This window comes from Rhinopithecus roxellana, chromosome 17, assembly GCF_007565055.1.
Source record: "Rhinopithecus roxellana isolate Shanxi Qingling chromosome 17, ASM756505v1, whole genome shotgun sequence".
NCBI lineage: Eukaryota > Metazoa > Chordata > Mammalia > Primates > Cercopithecidae > Rhinopithecus > Rhinopithecus roxellana.
In genome coordinates, this window is record NC_044565.1 from 53,115,582 (window position 1) to 53,142,905 (window position 27,324).

At 41.6% G+C, this 27,324-nt stretch overlaps 2 protein-coding genes across 2 annotated transcripts in view; both read right to left on the reverse strand.

The window, feature by feature from the left end:
- Positions 1-9,450, reverse strand: part of DCDC2C (doublecortin domain containing 2C) — a 143,071-nt gene extending 133,621 nt beyond the window's left edge. Inside the window, exons 1-2 of the mRNA XM_030921649.1 lie at positions 9,002-9,450; positions 4,683-4,734 (exon numbers count right to left, since the gene is read on the reverse strand). Coding sequence (XP_030777509.1) covers positions 4,683-4,734; positions 9,002-9,288 — 339 coding nt within the window. The 5' untranslated portion in view covers positions 9,289-9,450. The remainder of the gene's footprint in view (positions 1-4,682; positions 4,735-9,001) is intronic.
- A 1,001-nt stretch (positions 9,451-10,451) lies between these two features.
- ALLC (allantoicase) overlaps positions 10,452-27,324 on the reverse strand; it is a 31,854-nt gene continuing 14,981 nt past the window's right edge. Inside the window, exons 7-11 of the mRNA XM_030921396.1 lie at positions 17,680-17,835; positions 17,208-17,281; positions 16,096-16,204; positions 11,482-11,606; positions 10,452-10,760 (exon numbers count right to left, since the gene is read on the reverse strand). Of these exons, the coding sequence (XP_030777256.1) occupies positions 10,560-10,760; positions 11,482-11,606; positions 16,096-16,204; positions 17,208-17,281; positions 17,680-17,835 (665 nt within the window). The 3' untranslated portion in view covers positions 10,452-10,559. The remainder of the gene's footprint in view (positions 10,761-11,481; positions 11,607-16,095; positions 16,205-17,207; positions 17,282-17,679; positions 17,836-27,324) is intronic.

A 27,324-nucleotide genomic window follows, 5' to 3' on the forward strand; every position in this document is an offset into this window, starting at 1 on the left:
TTAAAATAGCAAAAAGGCAAAAGTCTGCTCAAAGAAGATGGGCTAAATAATTATGATACATTCACATGGTGGAATAGTTTTCAGGCATTAAAAATCATGTCTTCCTACAGCAGGCACTAGGTTGTGGGCACTCATTCTATGAGGCTATAGTTACCCAAAAGAGTTTAAAAATTATTTTTGCTGAGGATAATGGCTTCCAACTCCACCCATGTCCCTGCAAAGAACATGGTCTTGATTCAATGCCATCTCCATTAAGCTACCAATGACTTTCTTCACAGAATTGGAAAAAACTGCTTTAAAGTTCATATGGAACCAAAAAAGACCCCGCATTGCCAAGACAATCCTAAGTCAAAAGAACAAAGCTGGAGGCATCACGCTACCTGACTTCAAACTGTACTACAAGGCTACAGTAATCAAAACAGCATGGTACTGGTACCAAAACAGAGATATAGACCAATGGAACAGAACAGAGCCCTCAGAAATAATACTGCACATCTACAGCCATCTGATCTTTGACAAACCTGACAAAAACAAGAAATGGGGAAAGGATTCCCTATTTAATAAATGGTGCTGGGAAAATTGGCTAGCCGTAAGTAGAAAGCTGAAACTGGATCCTTTCCTTACTCCTTATATGAAAATTAATTCAAGATGGATTAGAGACTTAAATGTTAAACCTAAAACCATAAAAACCCTAGAAGAAAACCTAGGTAATACCATTCGGGACATAGGCATGGGCAAGGACTTCATGTCTAAAACACCAAAAGCAATGGCAACAGAAGTCATAATTGACAAATGGTATCTAATTAAACTAAAGAGCTTCTGCACAGCAAAAGAAACTACCATCAGAGTGAACAGGCAACCTACAGAATGGGAGAAAATTTTTGCAATCTACTCATCTGACAAAGGGCTAATATCCAGAACCTAAAAAGAACTCAAACAAATTTACGAGAAAAAAACAACCCCATCAAAAAGTGGGCAAAGGATATGAATAGACATTTCTCAAAAGAAGACATGCATACAGCCAACAGGCACATGAAAAAATGCTCATCATCACTGGCCATCTGAGAAATGCAAATCAAAACCACAGTGAGATACCATCTCACACCAGTTAGAATGGCAATCATTAAAGTCAGGAAACAGCAGGTGCTGGAGAGGATGTGGAGAAATAGGAACACTTTTACACTGTTGGTGGGATTGTAAACTGGTTCAACTATTGTGGAAAACAGTATGGCAATTCCTCAAGGATCTAGAACTAGAAATATCATATGACCCAGCCATCCCATTACTGGGTATTTACCCAAAGGATTATAAATAATGCTGCTATAAAGACACATACACACGTATGTTTATTGCGGCACTATTCACAATAGCAAAGACTTGGAATCAACCCAAATGTCCATCAGTGACAGACTGGATGAAGAAAATGTGGCACATATACACCATGGAATACTATGCAGCCATAAAAAGGGATGAGTTCGTGTCCTTTGTAGGGACATGGATGCAGCTGGAAACCATCATTCTCAGCAAACTATTGCAAGAACAGAAAACCAAACACCGCATGTTCTCATTCATAGGTGGGAACTGAACAATGAGATCACTTGGACTCGGGAAGGGGAACATCACACACCGGGGCCTATTATGGTGGGGGAGGGATGGCATTGGGAGTTACACCTGATGTAAATGACGAGTTGATGGGTGCTGACAAGTTGATGGGTGCAGCACACCAACATGGCACAAGTATACATATGTAACAAACCCACATGTTGTGCACATGTACCCTAGAACTTAAAGTTTATAATTAAAAAAAAAAAAAAAAAAGAACATGGTCTTATTCTTTTTCATGGCTGCATAGTATTCCATGGTGTATATGCACCACATTTTCTTTATCCAGTCTGTCATTGATGGGTATTTAGGTTGGCTCCACATCTTTTCTATTGTGAATAGTGCTGCAGCGAACATACCTGTGCATGTATCTTTATGACAGGATGATTTATATTCCCTTGGGTACATACCCAGTAATGGGATTGCTGGGCCAAATGCTATTTCTGCCTCTAGGTCTTTGAGCAGTCACCATGCTGTCTTCCACAATGGCTGAACTAATTTACACTCCCCACCACCAACAGTGTAAAAGTGTTCTCTTTCTCCACAACCTTGCCAGCATCTGTTGTTTTTTGACTTTTTAATAATAGCAGAATGGCTATTTTTAAAAAGTTAAAAAACAGAAGGTGCTGGTGAGACTGTGGAGAAAAGGGAATGCTTATACACTGTTGCTGGGAATGTAATTCAGCTTCTGTGCAGGGCCATTGGAGGTTTCTCAAAGAACTTAAAACAGAACTACCATTCAAAAAAGAAAATAATCATTCTACCAAAAAGACACATGCACTCATACGTTCATTGCAGCACTATTCACTGTAGCAAAGTCACTGAATCAACCTTGTGCCCATTAGCGGTGGCCTGGATAAAGAAAATGTGGTACATATACACCATGGAATACTATGCAGCCATAAAAAAGAACATGGATGCAGATGGAGCCATTGTCCTAAGTAAATTAACACAGGAACAGAAAACCAAATACTCCATGTTCCCACCTATAAGTGGGAGCTAAACAGTAGGTACTCATGGGTATAAAGATGATGACAGTAGACACTGGGGACTGGGGGAGGGAGGGAATGGGGCAAGGGTTGAAAAACTAACTATTGGATACTATGCTCCCTGCCTGGGTGACAGAATAAATTATACCCTAAACCTCAGCATCACGCAATGTACTCATGCAGGGACATGGATGGAGTTGGAAGCCATTATCCTCAGCAAACTAATGCAGGAACAGAAAACCAATCACCACATGTTCTCACTTGTAAGTGGGAGCTGAATGATAAGAATATGTGGACACAGGGAGGGGAACAAACACACTGGCACCTGTTGGAGAGGAGGAATGAGGGGAGGGAGAGCATCAGGAAGAGTAGCTAAAGGATGCAGGGATTCATACGTAGGTGATGGGATGATTTGTGCAGCAAACCACCATGGCACAGGTTTACCTATGGAACAAACCTGTACATCCTGCACGTGTGCTCCTGAACTTAAAAGTTGAAGAAAAAAATATAAAATAATTTTTATATAACCATGCTGACTGGTGTGAGATGGCATCTCACCGTAGTTTTGATTTTCTGCACAGTATTTTTGACACCTCTCTCAATGAGAACTATGTTTATAATCACATTTTCGAAATGAACAAAGTGGAAATTCAAAAATAAAAAATTTTTAAACTCTTTTGGGTAACTATAGCGTCATAGAGTGAGTGCCCAGCAACCTAATCCCTGCCCTAGGAGGACAAGGCCAGCGTGGGTGTGGAAATCCTGGTGTGCCTGCTCAGCATTTCATGTCTGTAGACCAAGGCTTCCTCTACTAGAAAAAAAGAAGTTTTGACAAGATAGTCTGAAATTTCCTCCCTATCCTAAAATATTGCCTTTTAAGTCATATCTTATTTAAATCACTGAAATATGCAAAGGATGAATTGAGACTCAAACTCTAACAAGTGTTCTCAAGGGTGATTTCCAGAATTATTGCTTAATCCCACTCCTAGCCCCACATGGAGAGGGGAAACAGGTACAGAGGTATCAGGATGATCACAAATCATTTCCACGCTCTAAATTCGGTGACTGCCAGAATTGCTTTCTAGTTGGAAACTTGCCCTCTCGTCCTTGGCAAGTTACAATTTAAGGTGAGTAAAGTAATACATTTGACTTATTTTAACTGCCCTCAAGGGCAGACTCCAAGAAAGCAGCAGAATGCTTCTGCAAGCTGGTGCTTGTGAACAATGCTGGGGCTACTGGCGTGTCCTGCATGGAGCTCTGGGTGGCGCTCCAAAGACACAGAGAAGAGCAGCTTCTGTCAGATGTAGAGGTGAAGCACTTAACTAGTGCTGGCACATTATATATATTTTATCATTTAGTCCTTACAACAAGCTTCTGAGATATCTGTTATCTCCATTTTACAGGTGAGGAAATTTAAGAACAGCAATATTGCAACTCAGAGAAGTAGATGGCCTCAAAATAACTCACTTGTGTAATAATCCACAAAATAAGTCCATTTTAAGTAAAAATGTTAAATTCTAAATATCAACAGACTATCTGACTTAAAACTGTGCTTTTTATTGCTTATAAAAAAGGAATGTCTCTTTAAACAAATTAAATTAAATTAAATTTTTACTAAGAATCAAGTGATAAGAACGGTGTGATGGAATGTTCTGTCCTGTAGACCTAATAAATGTCTATCAAGTACAAAAATGTTGAGAACTTGGGACAAATCTTTAAATTTAGCATTATAATTAGCTTCAACATTGCATAACTCTAAATAACTTTTCCTGAGACTTGTCTTTTCAAACCCCCCCAAAACAAAAGGAAAATGAAAACTTCAATTAATTGCACAGTATGCCTCAAAAATGACTATCTCCCTCCGCACACTTTAGCCTCTCTTCACTGCCTTCCGCCACTTGGTTACTTAAGTGCTTTGACAAGTATGACAAGCTTGCACAGCGTGTTCTGACTTCAAGAGCAACACATCTCTGCAGGCATTCCCTTCCAAACATTGCTTCTGTAAAACTTCAATTATTCTATGCTGACATTTACATTTTTACTAAGTTGGCCAATTTATTCCATTATTAGTTGTTAGAAGCGAACACTTACTTCCTTCAACTTCCTTATCTTTGCAGGTTTTCGGGGAACTATATGAATATAACTGCAAAAGAAGAAAGAAGAAAACATCATTAGAAGGAAGATATTTACACAGAAAGTTCCAGACTCTTTAGAAATGAGCCCTTTTCCGGCTTAATAGATACGACCCCACAGCAATTTGGAACTAGAATCTAAAATTGTCTCGGTGTTAGAATCCACATCAGAATACAATAGCAATGCTGTCATAGGACAGTTTTCACACTGGGTACCACTGGCACTGCCCCTTGAAAGTGTCTCTTAAGTGACATTGCTTTCCCTCATGTAATTTTATTAAAGAGAAACCTGAGAAATCATCTAATTCAACAGCATTTTTTAACCAGGTCGCTGAAGGCCCAGAACTGCAGGCTCATCAATGTTCCCATGACAGGCTAAGGTCGGAACAGAAACCCAGACTCTCCTCCAGCTCCTCTGCACCCCCACCGTTCCCTCCTGGCTCACAGAAATTCAACACCGTTCCCCTTTTGCCAAAACTGCAAACTGGAAAAGAGTCACCAGCATAAAATGTGTCTGAGCCCTACTAACGCAATGTTTTTTTTACTGTTGGGGACTTTTGGGACTTCCATATTCCTCAAATATAAAACATTTTCATGGGTAATAAATAATACCTTCAAATTTATATGTGATACTAAGGTTTCTTCCTGATTAAAAAAAAAATGTATTTGAGATTGTTATTGTTTTTGATAGTTTTAGCAATATTCAGAGAAGAGTCAACTTAGACTGGTAAATAGAAGGGGAAGAAATAACTAAGTGTTCAATAAAGAGTCACAGACGCAGGTCCCCACAGAAACTGGTCAAGTAAATGATGACACTCGCCAAGGGTGGTCTCAGGGACTGGTGGGGGCTGTGGCCAGTGGGAGCGTCCCTTCCCTTCTGCGGTGGACAGGGCCTCACAGGTCCAGATAGTGGAGATGCGCGCTACTACAACCAAGTCCTCTGAACAATCAAATCCTCTGTTTTTTCCAAGGGAGACCAAAAGTTCATATTATTACATGAATTCTCCCAATTATAAAATGCTGCAGCCAACGCAAATCTTCGAAAACTGTGGGAACCAAACAAAACATGGCTGCTGGCTGAGTTCGGCCTGAGCCTCTCCACTTGCCTGGAGGCTCTTGTATCCACTCTTCACTAGCTTAGTCTCGTCTTCGTCTTTTCCAAATAAATATTTTAAATTTGTTCTAAATTCCCAAACTCCATATTTGCTTATGAACACTAACCTCCCAAATGAGACATCTGACTTTCATTACATGGAACCAAAAAATAAAATTTAACACAGAAAAACACATAAAAAGATCCTACAAAAACACAAAATACTATTTATTATTTCAATGTTGCACTCCCAAGAACATATAAAAACAGAAAGAAAGGACAAATAGTTCCTCAGAGAGCCTATGACCTGAGGTCTTTAACCCAGGCATTTAGAGAAGCCTGCTGGGTGGGCTTGGCTTGCCTTGAGGTGGGCAGGGAGTGGGTCTATAAAGCCGAGATGGGACCAGCAGGTGCAAGCTCCCTCCTGGCTACTTCCAGAGAACAAAGGAAGGGAAGAAACCACCCATGAGAACCAGTGCCAGGCACTTTACCGTACGGCATTCATTCCATTCTCCCAACCGTACCGCAGAGTGGATGTTAAGCCTGCTTTATTGATGAGGACACCAAGTCTTGGAGAGGTTATTTAACTTGTTAAACATTAGTCAGGTAGAGAAAGCCAGGATTAAATTCCACCAGTCTCTGGCTCTGAGGCCAGCATTCCTGTCATCTATCACAACTTCCTCTCCACCCACTTTTCCTCTTTCTCCTGTCATCTGCTAGTTCCCAGGTACAAATGGGTGGCCAGGGAGATGAGAGGAAAAAGCTGGGTTGAGGAAGAATGAGGATAGTTTGATTCAAATACCACATTCACACTCATGTCTCAGCAACCAGCTCTAAGGTAAACAGGGTAATATTCCTAAGCATTCAAATTCTTTGGGGGTCCCACCCGTAAACACACACAGACACATACACGCACACACACACATGCGTGCACACATACGCAACACCCTGATTTAGATTTTGTTGTAAATATGACTTTCTCCACAAAAGAAATATTAATTCTAGGCTATAAAGCCTAGACACTTTAAATTGTTTTGAAAAGTAAATATTATCTTATAATATTTTGTTTTATAAAGAAAAAAATTATGTTCTTTGGGTCTCAAATTATTTTATTCCAGGAAATGTCTGAGTAATGATTGGATATTGGATAGATTTGTTGGTGTTTGTCTTTTTAATGCACTGTCTCAAAACCACTATAACGAGGGGAGCTCCCGGATCACTAACATATCAACATGCTTCACTTCAAAGTTTATTTGCTGGTGACACAATTAGAATATTATTTTCCGGTGAAAATTAATTGCACTGCTCAATGGTTTAGCAATTACAGAATATAAATTTCCAAGAGCTACTTTACTTTACTAATATCACTGAAAATCCAGCCACACTTTTCAGAGCTTTGTTCACCAAAGTCTGAATTCCAATTTCATACTCATTGACCTAAAAAAACCTGAAGAAAAGGAACCCCACGTGCTCTCTGTGTTGAACTTCACATGCGGACATGGCTCATCTATTTTACAGCAATGAAGATGCATAGATAATAGATAACGCAAAATAACACAGGCTGTGTGCCACACAGACCCCAACTCCCCTCCGTCTGCAGTGGGTGACATGTCTTTCCTCCCAAAAAGTAATCATAAACAGTAAAAGCACTGGGAAGAAAAACATCTCAATTTTTTCTCAATACTTTTGCTACATGTCCAAAACATTTTAAATAAACCATGAGACTTGAGACTCTCTCTACAAAACTGGAGGTATAACAGGGTCTGCTGGAAAGCATCTAGCCCCACAGCAAGAGGAAAGAGTAACATCTCCTAGGCATGCTCCAGGCTTCATGGCAGGTGCTTGATATGTCTCCTTCCCCGTTTGCTAACATGTAAAACATAGGCCAGTTTTACAAGGAAATGTCTTAGGATAAAGTTAAATACTTTTCATTATATGTGTATCAAAAAGGACTTTAAAGTCGGTTTTTGTAGAAATATATTCTTTAATTGTAAAACAACACTCAACACTGGATCCTGGGTGGGATGTCTGTTCTAGATATTGACATCATCTGCCTTGCCCAGAAAAAATACTCACAAATTACATGGCTATAAAGGAATATAATTTTGTCCACGAATTCTCATACATAACAGGATTATCATAGTAATAAATTTCACTCTGAAATATGCTAATCCAGATTCTACCTCTTAGCAACTGTGATGCCTGTGACTTACGATTTTTCTTCAGAAACAACTGAATGGTAAATTCACATCTTTGCAAATACCACTAAGAATTTGGAACCATACACCAGCCCTCACACTAAATCCTACTACTTTTTCAAAAAACAACAAACAAAACTCAAGATGCTGATTTAATTCAGAGCATTTTTGAACTGGGAGCATTTGAAAGAAAATGGAAATCCTCTCTGGGGAATCTCACTTTTATCTCAGCCCTCGAAGAATGTCCCCACACAAAGCTATACAAAAGGAGTAGTTCACAGTCAAAAAGTAAGTACACCTACAAGGAAATAAAGGACCAGGAGAGAAAAGCAGCTGAGATCCCAGAAAGCACAGGCTGCAAGAACGGGATTACAGACACAAACCGTGGGAGGGCAATAGTTTCATTAATTAAAGGCAAGCTTGAAAATGCACGCAGGCCCAAGTGATGAACACAGTTAGAGGGGCCACCCCGAGCGATTTCAAATGGGAACTGCCCAACCCGCCCCATTCCCAGGCCCTGCCCCCACGTCCCCCAAGTCCCTCCCCCCGCCCTTACGCCCCTCTCCACACCCCTCCCCCACGCCCTCCTCCACACCCCTCCCCCACGCCCTCCTCCACACCCCTCCCCCACGCCCTCCTCCACACCCCTCCCCCACGCCCTCCTCCACACCCCCCATGTTTCTGCCCCCTGCCCCTCCCCCACGCCCTCCGCGCAGTCTCTGGAGCGGTCCTGATTCGCTGCCGGCGAGGGCCCGCCCTGCCCCACAGGAAGGGGCCCTGGGGGCGGGGCTGCCTCGGCTTCGCCCCCAGAAAACCACGTGGCCTGGGGCGGCCGGACGCTGGCAGCGCTAGATCGACTCCGGAAGACGGGCGCCTGAGCCGGGAGGGAAGCCTGGGGAGGACACCTGGGGAGCACGGCCCTGACCACGCTCAGACCCAAGAGGGCGCGGGGGCCGCGGGGGCCGCGGGGGGCGCGGGGGCACTTACTCGAGCTCCTTGAAGCGCTCGCGGCCCGCCGCCACGTACTTGCCGCCCGCCTGCAGCGCGTCCAGCCCCAGCACCCGGTGCCCACGCGTGGGCGTGAAGAGGCGGCGCACGCCGAACGGGACGTCCACCTGCTCCGTGAGCTGCTCCAGCAGCGCCTCGAAGGTGGCCGCGCCGCGCCGCGACAGCACGAACTTCTTGCCCACGTAGAACGGGTCCCCGTTGCGGTACACCACGATGGTCTTGGCGGGCGTGGTGTCCACCAGCGCGGAGGGCCCGCGGGTGCCCATGGCCGCGCCCCGCTCCTCGCTCGCCGGGGCCGGGAGGCTGCGACAGCGCGGGCAGCGACGCCTGCAGAGCCGCGCCCAGGCCCAGGCACCGCCGACGGAAGGTCCTCTCCAGCCGCAGGCGCGGGACGGGGACGGGACGGGGACGGGACGGGGCTGCCAGGCGGACGGAGGCTGCGTGTTGACGCGACCCTGGGCGATTGTGACCGCCTGGCTGCCAGGGCGAGGGGCGAGAGGTCGGGGCAGGAGGGGGGCAACGGGGAACCCAGGCAGGTGAGGGGCGGCACAGGGCAGGGACAGGTGAGGGATGCGGCGGGGAGCCCGGGCAGATGAGGGGCGGCACAGGGCAGGGACAGGTGATTGGGTAATGGGGAGACCAAGCAGGTGCGGCGCGGCACAGGGCGGAGACAGGTGAGGGGCAACGCGGAGCCCGGGGAGGTGACTGGCGTGAAGGCAGAGCCCAGGACAAGAGGAGGAGGAGGAGGAGGCCAGAATGGTTGTGCTGAGCTCCCTGGGACGCCCACCGTGCCCCCTCCCCCTACACTCGCCGCCCTCCTCTGTAGAAGCGGTAGAGGGGGGCGTTATGGAGAGCCCAGGACCATATTGACAGTCAACACTGCATGGGTACTGGGGGCTGCTTCACATTTTTGAACCTCTGTTTCTTTGATCTTGGGTTGAATTTGACCTTCTGACCCAAAATCTTCTAGGACTCCTGGCCCAGAGTGGAGAATTTGAGCTTTTCCACCAGAGGAGGAGCTGTGCGGAGCCACTCGGAGCCGGTGAGGGGCAGCGCTATAGCCGCTGGTGTGCGGTGTCAGGCGTGTGCCGTTCAGAACGCACCCTCATTGGGGTTAAGAATGATTCAAAGGGAGAGGGGGTCTTTGGAAGAATCGTTCCTACTCTGGGTAAAGATAGGCCAGTCCTCTTGAGTGATTCTAGAAATATATTTTCCCAAAGGTTTTGATGAGCTTGACAAAGTTTCAAAGACTGTAGGCTACATGTTATGGCTGGAAGTCCACACCGAAGGTACAGAATATTGATATTATCAATATCAATATCTTATAATGTTAAAAAAAAAAGGTAGTTCCTTAGAGACCACCATTCACAGCCATAGCCAGTATGTAAGCTACCAAATGCCCCATAGCAACATTAAATACAGAGATCCATTTGTGAGATGACCACTTTATTAAATCACCAGGTGTTCAAAGCACTTGAAAAGAAAACTATGACTGGGAAATTCCTGCTGTGTGTCTGACACCGGGACTTTGTGTGTGTTAAGGGTTTGCTTTGAAGCCCACCGAGAACTTCATCATGGGCTTCTCCCGGGGCCTCAGGAGGCAGATGGAGCTGGGGAAGCCCCAGAGCCGAAGGCGGCTCACTCCCCCGTCAGGGACGATGGTGAGCCTGGCGTGAGTGATGACATCTTGGAGCTCCAGGGTCAGGCTATCGAACAAGTGACTTTGGTTGGGAGACAGCTGAAAAGCAAGCAGATGCAGAGGCCCTAGTCTCTTAACAAGGCATGTGTGGCCGAATGAGCCCACGCCCCAGGCAAACCTTTGGCTTGGACTTAAGCGAAGGGGCTTTAAAATAAGTTATTAATTGATGATAATTTGGCTTTCCATGAAAATCTGCTAGTAGGGATAGGATGCCCAAATAATACATGAATAATCAGGCCCCAATACACAATTGATGGGCAACCTAAATGCCCACCAATTGTTTCTCATAGTTGATTATACATAAGCAAATTGATAAGAAAATGAAAGGAGAGATCATCTTGGTCTCTCCCAGAGATTATTCCCTATCTTCACATGGGAGCAGCTCTCACCTCCAGCCTGACCCTCTTTCTAAATCAAAGAAGACACTTGCAGAATATCTCAGAGTGTCCACCTGCAGGTCCATTATAGCTTTAAATGTGCTAGTAGCCCCTTCTACAAAGTTAAACATAATGCAGAGGCATGTTTCCATGTATGTATTCTGAGCCCGTAACAATTTTGTTCTAACAAAATTTGGAAATACAGAAGTGGAGAGAAATAGAGCCTTTCTTCTTATTTAAGTTTTCAGATGGGGGTTTTAAACCTCATTCATTTTACCATTAAACTGAGCAGAAACCTTGGAGTGTATCCTAATCCTTCAAAAGAGAATCTTAGGGAAATAGCATAGTCTGAGTGCTGGCTCCTAATAACATGCCACACGAACCTTGGTCACAGGAAGCAGTGGTTTCCATTTGTGGGCCGGGAGAATCCACTTTTGCTTGATCATATCTTCTTCTTCCTGAGTTGTCAGGACACACCCATCCACTTTACAGCTGTCAGGAGCGTTGCCTGTTGGAGCAAAACACAGCGTGATTTTCTGCCCTCATTTACACTCAGTTTGGCATATAAGACATCATGCTTTTTTTTTTTTTTTTTTTTTTTTTTTTTTTTTTTTTTTTTTTTTTTGAGACGGAGTCTCGCTCTGTCACCCAGGCTGGAGTGCAGTGGCCGGATCTCAGCTCACTGCAAGCTCCGCCTCCCAGGTTCATGCCATTCTCCTGCCTCAGCCTCCCGAGTAGCTGGGACTACAGGCGCTGCCACCTCGCCCGGCTAGTTTTTTGTATTTTTTTTAGTAGAGACGGGGTTTCACCGTGTTCGCCAGGATGGTCTCGATCTCCTGACCTCGTGATCCAAAACCCAGCAAAGAATAAGTCCCTGCTCTTCCTGAGCAAAAGCAAAGGTATGAAGTATGTGAGAGAAGAAACAAACTGGTTTGTGATGCTCAGATTGCCTCATGAAATAGACATTTCTTTTTCAGAAGACTCAGAAGCAGTCCACCATATGTGAAGGGGCTGGCGTGTTTCAGTCTGAATGTATAGCGTTCTCACTTTGAAATCTGAATGTATTTGAGAAGATTCCTCAATTGCAGATTTAATTACTTGCAGACTGCTATGTGGCTCATCTGAAATTATTATGAAGCTGGAAAATATTTTCCTATGACATATTTCTTAACATGACAATCAAAAGGAAATACTGAGTTTTGTGTTAGCTAGCGCTGGGCACCAGCCACACACGTGTATTTGGGAGTCTCTGAGTCATCTTCAGGTGAGAGTATATGGTCCTGAGATTCTTCTCTCTTTGGAATATCATAGGAATCGTGTGCTCAGTGGGGTTAGAGGACCTTGGGGGGAAGGTCCCACTCTCTTTGAGAAGACACAACTTCTGTTGGGGCTCTTTAGGATCAACAGAGTAGGAGCTGCTAATTAAGAACCCTGGAAAAGAGGAGGCTGAGGCTCACATGCCCACTTTGTGGCCCATCTCTCAAAACGGTGGTCTCCAGGGTGGGCGAACATGCCCCTGGGGTACATACGGACACAAAGGACGCAGGAAGAGAACATTAGAGCTGCTATTTCTATTTGTCTGATATACATACATATGTGAACGTATATTAAACTTTGTGTATTTGATATAACTTACTATATTATTGCTATAAGTGGATACCGCCATGCTCCCTCATTTCCATTACAGTCATCATATTGTATGTACCAGAGGTATCCTGAGTGATCGACAGTGGTAGATTCATGACTTGTTGCAGTTTTGGGTGCCTGCTTAAGTGGATATACTGTTTGTTAACTAGTTTTATCTAAAGCATCCCTCACAAAAATAAGTAAGTTATTTTAAACCATTCATGCAGAGAACTGTGGATTAAATATACCACAAAAAATGCAAGTATGTATGAACAAGAAAATCCAGAACTGCCATTTCACCTGACCCTCAGTCAGCCACATTGAAAAGTAAAAACCATGGCCACATAACCGGATCTAAAATGCAGTCTTAAAAAAGCAATGGAGAAATGACTCCCAATTCAATAAATGGTGCTGGGATAACTGACTAGCCATATACAGAAGATTGAAACAGGACCCCTTCCTTACACCATATATAAAAATCAACTCAAGATGGATTAAAGACTTAAATGTAAAACCTGAAACTATAAACACCCTGGAAGATAACTTAGGAAATACCATTCTGGACATAGGAACTGGCAAAGATTTCACGATGAAGATGCCAAAAGCAATTGCAACAAAAGCAAAAAAAAAAAAAAAAAAATGACAAATGGGATCTGATTAAAGAGCTTCTGCACAGCAAAATAAACTGTCAACAGAGTAAACAGACAACCTATGGAATGGGAGAAAATATTTGCAACCTATGCCTCTGACAAAGGTCAAATATCCAGAATCTATAAGGAATTTAAACAAATTTACAAGCAAAAAACAACCCCATTAAAAAGTGGGCCAAGGACATAAACAGATGCTTCTCAAAAGAAGACATACATGCAGCCAACAAGCATATGAAAAAATGGCCGACATCACTAATCATTAGAAATGCACATCAAGGCCGGGCGCGGTGGCTCAAGCCTGTAATCCCAGCACTTTGGGAGGCCGAGACGGGCGGATCACGAGGTCAGGAGATCGAGACCATCCTGACTAACACAGTGAAACCCCGTCTCTACTAAAAATACAAAAAAAAAAAAAACTAGCCGGGCGAGGTGGCGGGCGCCTGTAGTCCCAGCTACTCGGGAGGCTGAGGCGGGAGAATGGCGCAAACCCGGGAGGCGGAGCTTGCAGTGAGCTGAGATCCGGCCACTGCACTCCAGTCCGGGCGACAGAGCGAGACTTCGCCTCAAAAAAAAAAAAAAAAAAAAAAAAAAAAAAAAAAAAAGAAATGCACATCAAAACCACTGGGAGATACAACCTGACACCAGTCAGAATGGCTGTTATGAAAAAATCAAAAAATAACAGTTGCTGACAAGGTGGTGGAGAGAAGGCAACATGTACACACTGCTGATGGGAGTGTAAATTAGTTCAGCCATTATGAAAGGTGTTGCGGCGATTCCTCAGAGAACTAAAAACAGAATTACCATTGGACTTAGCAACCCCATTCCTGGTATATAACCAAAGGAATGTAAATCATTCTGCCATAAAGACATGTACATGTATGTTCATTGCAGCACTGTTCACAATAGCAAAGACATGGAATCAACCTAAATGTCCATCAATTGTAGACTGGCTAAAGAAAATATGATACATATACAACATAGAATACTATGCAGCCATAAAAAAGAATGAGATAATGTCCTTTGCAGCAACATGGATGCATGCATCTGGAGACCATTATTCTTAGCAAACTAACACAGGAACAGAAAACCAAATACCATATGTTTTCATAAGTGGCAGCTAAATAATGGGAACACATGGGCACATGGATGCTGGGGCCTAATTGAAGGTGGAGGGTGGGAGGAGGGAGATCAGAAAAAAATACTTATTGGGTACTATACTTGAAACCTAGGTGACAAAATAATCTGTACACCAAAACCCCATGACACAGGTTTACCTACATAACAAACCTGCACATTTACCCTTGAACCTCAAATAATAGTTAAAAGAAAAAATAGATAAAATGCCGTCTTTCCAAAATAAGTTAAAATTACCAAGACTTCTTGAAATAATTATAGGCACTACTGTTGATGAGCCTGGCCTTGAACTTGATATAATGGTTAATAATTGAGTAAAGTCACAATAATTCCCAAGACATTTGAAAACCACTCACCCAAAACATGAATATAAACTGCCACTATTTATTCAAAAATGGCTAGCATGGAATACTCAATCCAGTACTTATAAAATGTCACATAACAATTATAAAATTGTATCAACTTCGTTTGAATTGTCTTAATAATACACATATGTATTTCATAAGAAAGTAAATACAGAATATCAGGGTGGTTTGTCCAAATATTTTTTTAACAAATAGAGGTGCATGGTTTTTAAAATGTGTAAATCACTGTCTTACAAGTGAAGCCTGGGGAAGAAATGGTCACTCCTCTTCTGCAGTCAATCTGCTTAGGAGCCTTCTCTGTAAAAAGCTGCCTCCCATCCCTGTGCTTCTCACAGGCTCTTTCCAAGGGGGATGTAGAGCCTCTATAGTAAAGAGCTGGATAGTGTCATAGAATCTTGTATGACTTTGGGGGTCATCCAGCCCAAATGTGAAATTTATAGAGGGGTTACTAAAGTTCAAAGGGTTGGCTGGGCATGGTGTCTCACACCTGTAACCCCACCACTTTGGGAGGCTGAGATGGGCGTATCACCTGAGGTCAGGAGTTCGAGACTAGCCTGGTCAACATGGTGAAACCCGTCTCTACTAAAAATACAAAAATTAGCCAGGCATGGTGGCGGGCACCTGTAAACCCAGCTACTCAGGAAGCTAAGGCAGGAAGAATCGCTTGAGCCCAGGAGGTAGAGGTTGCAGTGAGCCAAGATCGTGCCACTGCACTCCAATCTGGGTGACAAAGCAAGACTCCATCTCAAAAATAAATAAGGGTTGGGCACAGTGGCTCAGGCCTGTAATCCCAGCACTTTAGGAGGCCACAGTGGGTGAATCAACTGAGGTCAGGAGGTCAAGACCAGCCTAGCCAACATGGCAAAAACTCATCTCTACTAAAAATACAAAAATTAGCTGGGTGTTGTGTAGAGTGCCTGTAATCCCAGCTACTCGGGAGACTGAGGCAGGAGAATCGCTCAGACCCTGGAGATGGAGGTTGCAGTGAGCCGAGATTGCACCACTGCACTCCAGCCTGGGCAACACAGCAAGGCTCCATCTCAAATTAATAGATAGATAGATAGATAGAGTTCTAAGGGTTAAAGTAGCATGCTCAAAATTACACAGCTTAAGTGGAGAATCCACACCGAGAGCCCCATGTCCTCAGTCCCACTTCCATAGAACTCAATATTTAGAATAAACACACCAATTATAAGGTAATTCTTTATGGCTTTGCATTTACCTTTAAAATATTTTGTGTCAATTTCAATTCGAGTTATTACTCCAGGATGTGCCAATCGGAAAACTGCCCATTCACAACCCGGAACCAAGAGAATGCCATTGTCATCATTCTGGAATTCAGAAGAGAAGAAAATGGTAAATGAACTTAGAGTCATTCAAGAAACCAGTCCTGAAAACCAACAGGTGAAAAAGGTGGATGTGCTTCTTTTATTTCTTACTATAGAAGAGTGTTTCCTGGGGCCTGATGTGTAGATCACTGTCATGTAAATTGCCTCTTTGCTATCATTTCTTAAATATCTCATGCCAATTTGTGAGCTCATGGGGCCCGGATAAGTTTTTCTAAATTTCTATGTCAATTACAGATGCCTGCAAAATGTTATACGTGCAGCAATCTTTATCTAATCCAGTCCATAGGTTCTCTAATTAGTTTGTTTTGACCTTTCAAGGTACATATTTTGTTGGTCAAACCTATACTGATACATGATGTACGTTCAAACCTTAGTTTTGAGAAAGGAGAGTTTGTTCACTGATATTTCAAAGCATCAGGTGACGTGAAATTCAATTTAGGAAGGGGAGAGCACTTTTCTGACCAAGTTTTCAGTAGGATTTGCAAATTGAAAGGCATTGTATTTTTTGTTTCGCTTCACCTTGGTTTCTCTATCTCAAATTAGTTACTGGCCAAATTAAACAGCTGCATAGACTCTAGGGCACCCTGTCCATCACAAGTTCACATAAGTGGTATAATCCTGAGATACACAGATATTTAGAATTACTAAACTAGTGGTTCTTCCCCAGATCTCCCAACGTATTTATTCATAACTTTTGTATTATTAAATCACAGCTCCTTTTGTTTCTTTATTGAAGAAACAGAGGAATGTTCCAAAAATGCATTGGCGTAGCTGTCAATGACCGGTATGTTTGGCCTTCTGAGTCTCTGCCCTGATATTATCATGAAAACAGTGGGAAATTTGGAAAAAGTAAATCATAGTAATTAGCATTTTGGACAATGCATATGAGGATTCTAAAATATGCAAAAGTTTATTTAAATGGAAAAAAGTTCCAAAAAATACTTTTTAGAAAAACTTTAAACCATAGTTATTTTTAACTTCTTACTTCTAATATCGGTGGCCGGTCCAGCCTTCTTGCCGTTTCCCAACCATCCGCCATAGACTTTGCCCCACCGACTCCTACAGAAGATAACATTGTTGAATGGTAAACTGCATGATTTTAACTATGAGGACAAATACAATGCTGTAATTAAATTACAGATCTCATGCATCTGAGCATTGCTACATAAATTATTTTCATTAAAGTTAATGTTTCAGTAAATTCACAATCATAGCGTTAGTTAAGTTTTACTTTTCCTTTTAAAGCAGACACTTAGGCCAAAATTAGGTAGAAAAATTGGTAATGTTGACTTTCTTCATGTCATAAAGGCATCAAATCCTACACATGGAAGATTAATCTCATCCACTCCCATGCTTTGAGATGTGCCTTTCCTTTTAAATCATTCTGACCATACTGGGGTATTTAATGCTGGTACCCAGACTTCCTACATAAGCCAGCTCCGAGAATATCATCTTACCTATTATATTGTTTGGGTGCCCAAACTTAGCATTACTAAATCCTACACAGACACCCCCAAAAGTGATGGCCACTAGGTCTGCATGTTCTTTGGGGTCGGTTGCAGTCCAGTCTTTTTGTCCAGTACCTAATACTCTAAGTCGTGCAATTCCACCATCTGAAAAGGAAAGGTGCCTTAGTTATTGTTTGTAAAAATGGCTGCTTGTGTATCATCAACTACAGGACCCTCCTGTCTTCTCCAGTGTCATCTCTTGGTAGGTTTTGGCCACATCCGCCTGCTGTTTCTCAAATACAACAAGCCCACTGCCCCAGGGCCTTTGCACTTGATATTATCCTGTACCAGAACAACTTTCCCGGCTCTCCAAAAGACTACTTATGTTCCTCACCTTAAAGGCATGGCCTCAGAAAAGCCTTCCCTCCATGCTCTGAAGTTATCTCCTCCCCACTCCATCCAGCCACTGCCTGCTCCCCAGGTTACATTTTATCATATCCCCTTGGTTATTTACTCCAGAGCTCTAATTACAGCCTGAAATTATCTTTTTAAGTTCCTGCTAAAATCAGTCTCGCAAACCCAGAAGGCGAAATCCTTGGAGGCCAGACCAGTTATCTGTATTGTTCACTTCTGTACCGCTCTTGTATTCTCTCTACCTAGAAGAGGTCTGGGCACACAGTAGGCATTGAAGTTTTTTTAATTAAATAAACAACTCCAAGGTCAAACAGCATTTGAGAAATTCACCATACAAATAATATTTCGTGCTAGAAATGAGTCTTGCTGACTCTCACAGACTCAGACAAGAGAACCTTATGTTTTTATTTTTACAACACCACACTGCTTAGCAACGTTATTGAGAATACAAAAGATAATATTCACAAAATCAAATTGCTACTGAGAACTACAGCAGCCTGAAATTAGGTCTGCAGAGGAGCAAATAGCTACCAAAATCAACTCACAGCATCTGATTCTAGTAGAATGAATGTTTTGTTTCTTCGAATATTAATTCCTAGAAGGTGGAAACCAAGCATTTTTAATACAGAAAATTAATTTAATCAAAATATTGTACTAAAACAAGCCCTATATGTTTTTATTTTACAAATTTGGTGAAAATGAGTGATCTGAAAATTTTTTGGTAAAACAATGGAAGTCTTGCAAATAACAACAAAAACCAAAAACTTCATTGCCATAAAACCCTAGAAAACATCCTGGAGGGAGTCATTCAGCAGGAGCTAGGCTGTGAGAGGAGTATCACTGCCATTCTAGTTCATTAAATATTATAATTGGTTTTAATGGTATAGAAGATATTCATCTGTTGAAAGTAAAGTCTACTTCACATTTTTAAAAATAAGATTCTTCTTTACAGAGTTAATATCCAAAGTTGCTTTTAATCACAACTGTCAAGGAATCCCAGAAATGACTCTTCATCCTCTGAGTACATCTCATTTAAACCAACCCATTCCCACCCAATGTGTCCCCATGACATCAGCCTGGTTTTCCGCAGCTTCCTTTCCCTTTACACCTGGATCCCAGGTGGAATCCTCATGGAGCAATTAAAGATGCCACTAAGACTTGGGACATGAAATCTGCCTGCAGGCATTGCCCATCTTTCCTCTTCAGGTTGTCAACGCTGACCAATTAGGAAAGAGCTGTTATGTGCTTAGGGTTCCTTCATATTCAACCCAGAAAAGCAGGGCTCCCACTCAGAAGCTATTTTAGACCCTCTTTCAACTCATGAATCCTATACAAACTGGGTTGGACACATAAAGTTGCTATTTTGGTAGATCAGAAATAGTCAAATAGAAATGTTTATGGCTCTGCCAAAATACTTTTGTTACATGTATCACTATTTTGCAGTTTTTTGTTTTGTTTTCTTTTCTTTTTGAGACAGAGTCTCGCTCTTGTCACCCAGGCTGGAATGCAGTGGCACGATCTCGGCTCACTGCAACCTCCGCCTCCCGGGTTCAAGTGATTCTGCTGCCTCAGTCTCCCCAGTAGCTGAGATTACAGGCATGCGCAACCATGCCTGGCTAATTTTTGTACTTTTAGTAAAGATGGGGTTTCGCCATGTTGGCCAGGCTGGTCTCGAACTCCTGACCTCAGGTGATCCACCCACCTCGGCCTCCCAAAGTTATTTTTCTTATCTGTCCGCCACTGGGTTATTCACTTCATAAGGACAAGGACTCTGTCAATTAAATCTAACAACAAATAGTTATTGAGCTTTTCTGTTCCCCATGCTGTACTAAGTGTCAGGTGTACGAAAATGACAATCTGGACCCACGGCCCTTCCTTTATGAAACGTACAGGCTGTTGGCTCTGACCTACACATTGTCAGGAAAATGATTATATGGCCAATGCTCAGTCTGTAGCTCAAAGTAGTTATTCCATAGTGTATGTTAAATTAACAAGTGGGAAAAAGGCCTGAATCTCTTGTAAGCTTTGCTCATTCATTGTCTTACGCTGTTTTTAGAACAGATGATTTCAGTGAGTAATTAATATTAGTAAACATGTGTTTAGATCTTTCCATTTTCATGTCTCACTTTAAAGCATCATAACCAGAGACTTCAGGTCTCTGGAAATGGTCCTAAGGGCATACGGAAAATTCAGCAACATCTATTCAAGAATATCTGCTAAAATTCAGTAAGAGCAGTGAGAGTCTGCAGTGTCTGAACCAAGACCTCGCCTTCACACCCTCTCCCAGATCAGCAAAGTGGAGACTGCAAACAGGTGCAGCCCATGGTTGCAGGGCTGTCTTCCCAGGAGAGGAAGGACATCAGGGTTTCTCATTCTGCCCCTATATGCCTGTTCTGAGGTTAAGTCCTGGGTGAGTGTGGTTGAGAGGCAGGGGCTCCTTTATTTGACCCAGCCCTGACTCATGGGACAGGGTCCTACCTTAGGCATGGCCACTGGGATATTGGGGCCACAGTGACCCATCTCATGGGCCATAAGGTGGAGGCGTCACACTGAGGGTGAGACATCCCCAGCCCTGCAAACCCGGTAACTCAGACAGAGGAAACACCAAATCAGAGTTGCTGTTCAGCAACACCATGTTGTAAGAGGTTTGTTCCACGGGTCCCCTGGGGACAAACACCTAGCTAACCTTCTCACACCACTAGAATATGCTCCCTGGGACCTCCCCTATTCTGATGGGCAGTAATTTGATTGTTTACTACAAATGAGGCAATCCTGGGCTTAAGGTGCCATCTAGTGCTGAAAAGTAGGCAGCTACCTAGCAGGAAATAAAATCAACAGGAAATTTTATAAAGATTCTCTAAGCTAAGCTTGTCCAGCACATGGCCAGTGGGTCTTATGAGGCCCATGGTGGCTTTGAATGTGGCCCAACACAAATCCATAAACTTTCTTAAAAACGGTATGAGATTTTTTTGTTATTTTTTTGGGGGGCTCATCAGCTATCATTAGTGTTAGTGTATTTTATGTGTGGCCCAAGACAATTCTTCCAGTGTGGCCCAGGGAAGCTAAAATATTGCACACTCCCTACATTTAAGCAAACATATTCAACAAAAACTGAAACAAAGCAGACAGAAAAGACTGGAATAAATAACTAATGCTTCAATGCACAGGCATTGATGTACATCCATAAGAAACAACAGCAAAGAACTGTGACATCCCCAAATGGACAAAGCAAGTAACCAGTGACTGATCATAGTAAGGCAGTGATATATGAACGCTGTGATCAATAATTCAAAATAGCAGTTTTAAGGGAACTCAGTGACCTCAAAGATAACACACAAAAACAGCTTAGAAGTTTATCAGAGAAATTTAATGAAGAGATTTAAAGGATTTTTTAAATCAAATAGAAGCCTTTGAATGGAAAAATACATTTGCTGAACCGAAAAATTCATTAGAGGCTCTTAAGAGTACAATGAAGCAAGCAGAGGAAAGAATCAGTGAGCTCAAAAATGGGCTATTTAAAAATACCCAGGAGAAAAAAATGAAAAAGAATTAAGATTGCTTACAATATATAAAAAATTACCCCAAAAGACCAAATCTAAGAATTATTGGTGTTCAGGAGGGAGTTGAGCAAGAGAAAGGGGTAGAAAGCTTATCCAAAGAAATAATAGAAAACTTTTCAAAACTTGATGAAAACATAAATATCCTGGTACAGAAAGGTCAGAGAATACCAAACAGATTGTATCCAAATAAGACTACTCCAAGGCTTTTCAAAAATCCTAAAGGTCAAGGACAGGCTGGGTATGATGGCTCATGCCTATAACCAGCACTTTGGGAGATCAAGATGGGTGGATTGCTTGAGCCCAGGATTTTGAGACCAGCCTGGGCAACATGGTAAAATCCTGTTTCTACAAAAAAAAAAATACAAAAATTAGCCAGGCATGGTGGTGTACACCAGTGGTCCCAGCTACTTGGGATGCTGATGTGGCAGGATCATCTGAGCCAAAGGAGGTTGAAACTGCAGTGACCTGTGATTATACTATCAGACTCCAGCCTGGGTGACAAAGTGAGACCCTGTCTCAAGAAAAAAAAAAAAAAAAAAAAAAAGGTCAAGGATAAAAATTCCTAGAAACAGCAAGAGAAAAGAAGCAAATAACATAAAGAAGCTTCAATTCATCCGTCAACAGACTTCTCAATGGTAGCCATACAGGCCAAGAAGAAGTGGGATGACATTTTAAAGTGCTGAAAGAAAAAAAGACTGCCATCCAAGAATACTGTATCCAGAAAAGCTATCTTTCAAATATGAAAGAGAGAGAAAATCTTTCCTGGATAAACAAGAGCTGAGAGAATTCACCACCACCAGTATTAAATGAAATGCTAAAGTTCTTCAGTTTGAAAAAAACACTAATGTGCAAAAAGAAAATATTTAAATGTATAAAACTCACTAGTAAAATTAAGTGCATTAACGAACTCAGAATACCCCAACACTGTAATTATAGTATGTAATTCACTCATGTCTTTTGGACATGAAGTCCAAAAGACAAATCTATCAAAAATAATAATATTTTTGTTGATATCATTAACAGGTGTTAAAAGATAGGCAATATAAAAACATGCAAATTGAGACAACATAAAGTCAAAATGTGGGAGGAGAGATAAAGTTAAAAATGTAGAGATTTTTAGTTTTTCTTTGTTTCTATTTTTTCTTTGTGATCTAAGATGAGTTGGCATCTCTTTAAAATAACTTGTTATATCTATAGATATTTTTATAAGCCTCGTGGTAGCCACAATGCAAAAATCTATAATAGATTTGCTAAAAATAAAAGTCAATTAAAATGTACTATCAGAGAAAATTAGTTAACAACTAAGGCAGAAAGAAAAGAAAGGAAAGGAAGGGGAGGGGAGGGGAGGGGATCCGAAAAAAAGCAACACAATGACAGTAAGCTCTTACTTACTGATGACAATACTGAGTTTAAATGGATTCAATGCTCCAAATCAAAGGCATACTGTTGCTTAACAGACTAAGAAACAAGACCCAACTATATGCTGCCTACAAGAAACCCACTTGACCTATAAAGACACAAATAGGCTGACAGTGAAAGGATGGAAAAAGACATCTCATGCAACCAGAGACCAAAAAAAGAGCAGGAGTAGCTACACTTATATCAGATAAAATAGACTACAAATCAAAGACTGTTAAAAAAAAAAAAAAGGCAAGACACCATGTAATGATAAATGGGTCAATTATGAATATCTATGTGTCCAACACCAGAGCTTTCAAGTCTTACATAAAGCAAACATTAATAGATCTACAGGGATAAATAGACTGCAATACAATAATAGTAGGTGACTTCAACACCTCACTTTCAGTAATGGACAAATCGTCCAGACAGGAAATCGACAAATAGTAAAGTTGAACTACACACCAGATCTAATGGACCTGACATTACAGAATATTTTACCCAACTGCTGCAGAATATACATTCTTTTCATCAGCACATGGAACATTCTCTAGAATAGGCCATATCTTGGGCCACAAAACAAGTCTAAACAAAGTCTAAACAAAAACAAGACATATCAAGTATATTTTCTGACCACAATGGAATGAAACTAGAAATCAATAATAAGAGAAACGCTGGAAAATACACAAACACATGTAAATTAAACAACATGCTCCTGAACAACAAATGGGTCAGTAATTAAGAAGGAAATTTTTAAAATGCTTGAAACAAATGAAAATGGAAATACAACACACAAAAATATATGGGATACAAAAAAAGCAGTAGAAGGAAGTTTATAGCAATAAATACCTATACCAAAGAAGTAGAAAGACTTCAAATTAATCTAACAATGCATCTCAGTAAACTAGAAAAGCAAGTATAAACCAAACCCAAAATTAGTAGAAGAAAAAAAATAAAGATCAGAGGATAAATAAATGGTGACTAAAATAATACAGAGGATCAACAAAACAAAAAAACTGGTTTTTAAAAAAGAAACAAAAGTGATGAACCTTTAGCTAGACTAATTACAAAGAGAAAAGACTCCAAAAAATCAGAAATAGAAAAGGGTACATAAAAAATGAGACTGACTCTCTTCTCTTTTCCATTTGACAGACACCTGCATTTTCTTATGCAGTGCCAGCTGTGTCCCTGAGGCAACAAGATGAAAATGAAGGCCAGAGTAAACAAATTTGGCCATATTGAGCACGTGATCACCAAGGCTGCTTTTATCTCTGGCAGAGTGGATATTGTCATCATCAATGATGCCTTCATTGACCTCAACTACCTGGTCTACATGTTCCAGTATGCTTCTACCCATGGCAAGTTCCATAACATCATCAAGGCTCAGAATGGAAGCCTGTCATCAATGGAAATCCCATCATTAACTTCCAGGAGCAAGATCCCCCGCAAAATCAGGTGAAATGACACCAGTGCTAATTATGTTGTTGAGTCCACTAGAATCTCCATTACCATGGAGAAGGCTGGGGCTCACTTAGAGGGGTAAGCCAAAAGAGCCAACATCTCTGTACCCTCTGCTGATGTCCCTTATGTTTATGTGGGGTGTGAATCATGAGAAGTATGAAAACAACCTCAAGATCCTTAGTAGTGCCTCATATACCACGTACTGCTCAGCTCTTCTGGCCAAGGTCATCCATGACAACTTTGGCACCATGGAGGGATTCATGACCACAGCCTATGCCATCACTACCACCCAGAAGACCCGTGAAGGCCCAGAAGACCATGGGTGCCCTTTCTTGGAAACGTTGGCAGGATGGCCACAGGGCTCTACAGAACAGCATCTCTGCATCTACTGGCACTGCCAAAGCTGTTGGAAAGGTCACCCCCAAGCTGAATGGAAAGCTCACTAGCATGGTGTTCCATATCCCCACCTCTCTGTCGTTTTGGACCTGACTTGCCATCTGGAGAAACCTGACAAATATGATACCATCAAAAAGGTGGTGAAGCAGGCATTGGAATGTCCCCTCAAGGGCATCCTGTGCTATTGTGAGTGCCAGGCTGTCTCCTCTGACTTTAACAGACATTCACTCTTCCACCTTTGATGCTGGGGCTGGCATTGCCCTCAATGACCACTTTGTCAAGCTTATTTCCTGATATGACAATGAATTTGGCAACAGGGTAGTGGACCTCATGGTCCACATGACCTCCAAAGAGTAAGAGCCCCTGGACCACCAGCCCCAGCAAGATCACAAGAGGATTAGAGAGGTTCTCAGCTGCTAGGGAGTCCCTGCCACACTCACTCTCCTACCATACTAAGAATCTCCCCCGACACAGTTTCCATGCCAGGCCCTCTGAAGAGAGAGGGGCCTAGGGAGCCACACCCTGTCACATACCATCAATAAAGTTCACTGTACTCAGCCAAAAGGATATGTGACCACAGGATTACAAAGATTAATTAGACTATTATGAACAACTACATACCAACAAATTGGAAAACCTAGAAGAAATGGATACATTTCTGGACACATACAATCTACCAAGATTGAACCATGAAGAAATAGAAAACCTTAATAAACCAGTGATGAATGATGAGATCAAAGTTGAAATTTAAAAAGTCTCCCATCAAAGAAAATTCCAGGACCTGATGGCTTCACTGCTGAATTCTACCAAACATCAAAGGAATAACTAATACCAATTTTACTCAAACTCTTCAAGAAAATTGAAGCAGAAGGAATACTTCCAAACTCATTCTACAAGACCAATATTACCCTGATACGAAAACCAGACAAAGACAACAACAAAAAAAGAAAACTACAGGTTAATATAACTGATGGACATAGATGCAAAAGTCCTCAACAAAATACCAGCAAACTGAATTTAACAACACAATAAACAGATCATTCACCATGATCAAGTGGAATTCATTCGAGGAAGGCAAGGATGGCTCAACATACATTAATCAATAAACATGATACATCACTAACTGAACCAAAAACAAAAACTATATGATCATTTCAATAAATGCTGGAAAGCATTTGATAAAATTCAACATCACTTCATGATAAAAATTTAAAAACTCAATGAATTGGATATAGAAAAAAAGTACCTCAAAATAACGAAAGCCACATATGACAAACCTACAGGTAACATCATACTGAATGGATAAAAAATAAAAGCCTTTTCTCTGAGATCTGGAACAAGACAAGGAGGCCCACTTTCACCACTTTTAATAACATAATATTGGAAGTCCTGGCTGGAGCAATTATGCAAGAGAAATAAATGGCATCCACATTGAAAAGAAAGAAGTCAAGTTAGCCTTCTTCACAGAAAACATGATCTTAGAAAAACCTAAAGACTCCACCCAAAAACTGTTACAACTGATAAACTAATTCAGTACATTTTCAGGATACAAGTTCAACATACAAAAATCAGTAGCATTTATACACACCAACAGTGAACAATCTACAAAATAAAACAAGAAGGCAATTGCATATGCAATAGCTACAAAAACCATAAAATACAGAGGAATCAATTTATCCTAAGAAGTGAAAGAGCTATACAAGGAAAGCTATAAAACACTGATGAAATAAATTGAAGAGGACACAGAAAAAATGGAAAGATGTTCCATGCTCCTAGATGGAAAGAATTAATATTGTTAAAATGACAATACTATCCAAAGAAATTTACAGATTCAATTGAATCCCCATTAAAATACCAATGACATTCTTCTCAGAAATATTTTTCAAAAAAGTAAAATTTAAATGAAAGACCCTGAATAACCAAAGCAAAAAGAACAAAGCTGAAGGCATCACACTAACTGACTTCAAAATGTACTATGAAGCTATATAACCAAATCAGCATAGTAATGGCAAAAAACAGACATACAATAGAGAACCCAGATTTAAATCCACACATTTACAGCCAACTCATTTTCAGCAAAGGCACCAAGAACATGCAGTAGGGAACAGTCTCTTCAGTAAATGGTGCTGGGGAAACTAGATAACTGCATGCAGAAGAATGAAACTAGTCCCCTATCTCTCACCATATGCAAAATAAAGTCAAAATGGATTAAAAACTTAAATCTAAGACCTGAAACTATGAAAATGCTAGAAGAGGCTAGGCGCAGTGGCTCACGCCTGTAATCCCAGCACTTTGGGAGGACGAGGCGGGCAGATCACGAGGTCAGGAGATTGAGACCATCCTGGCTAACATGGTGAAACCCCGTCTCTACTAAAAATACAAAAAATTAGCCAGGTGTGGTGGTGGGCACCTGTAGTTCCAGCTA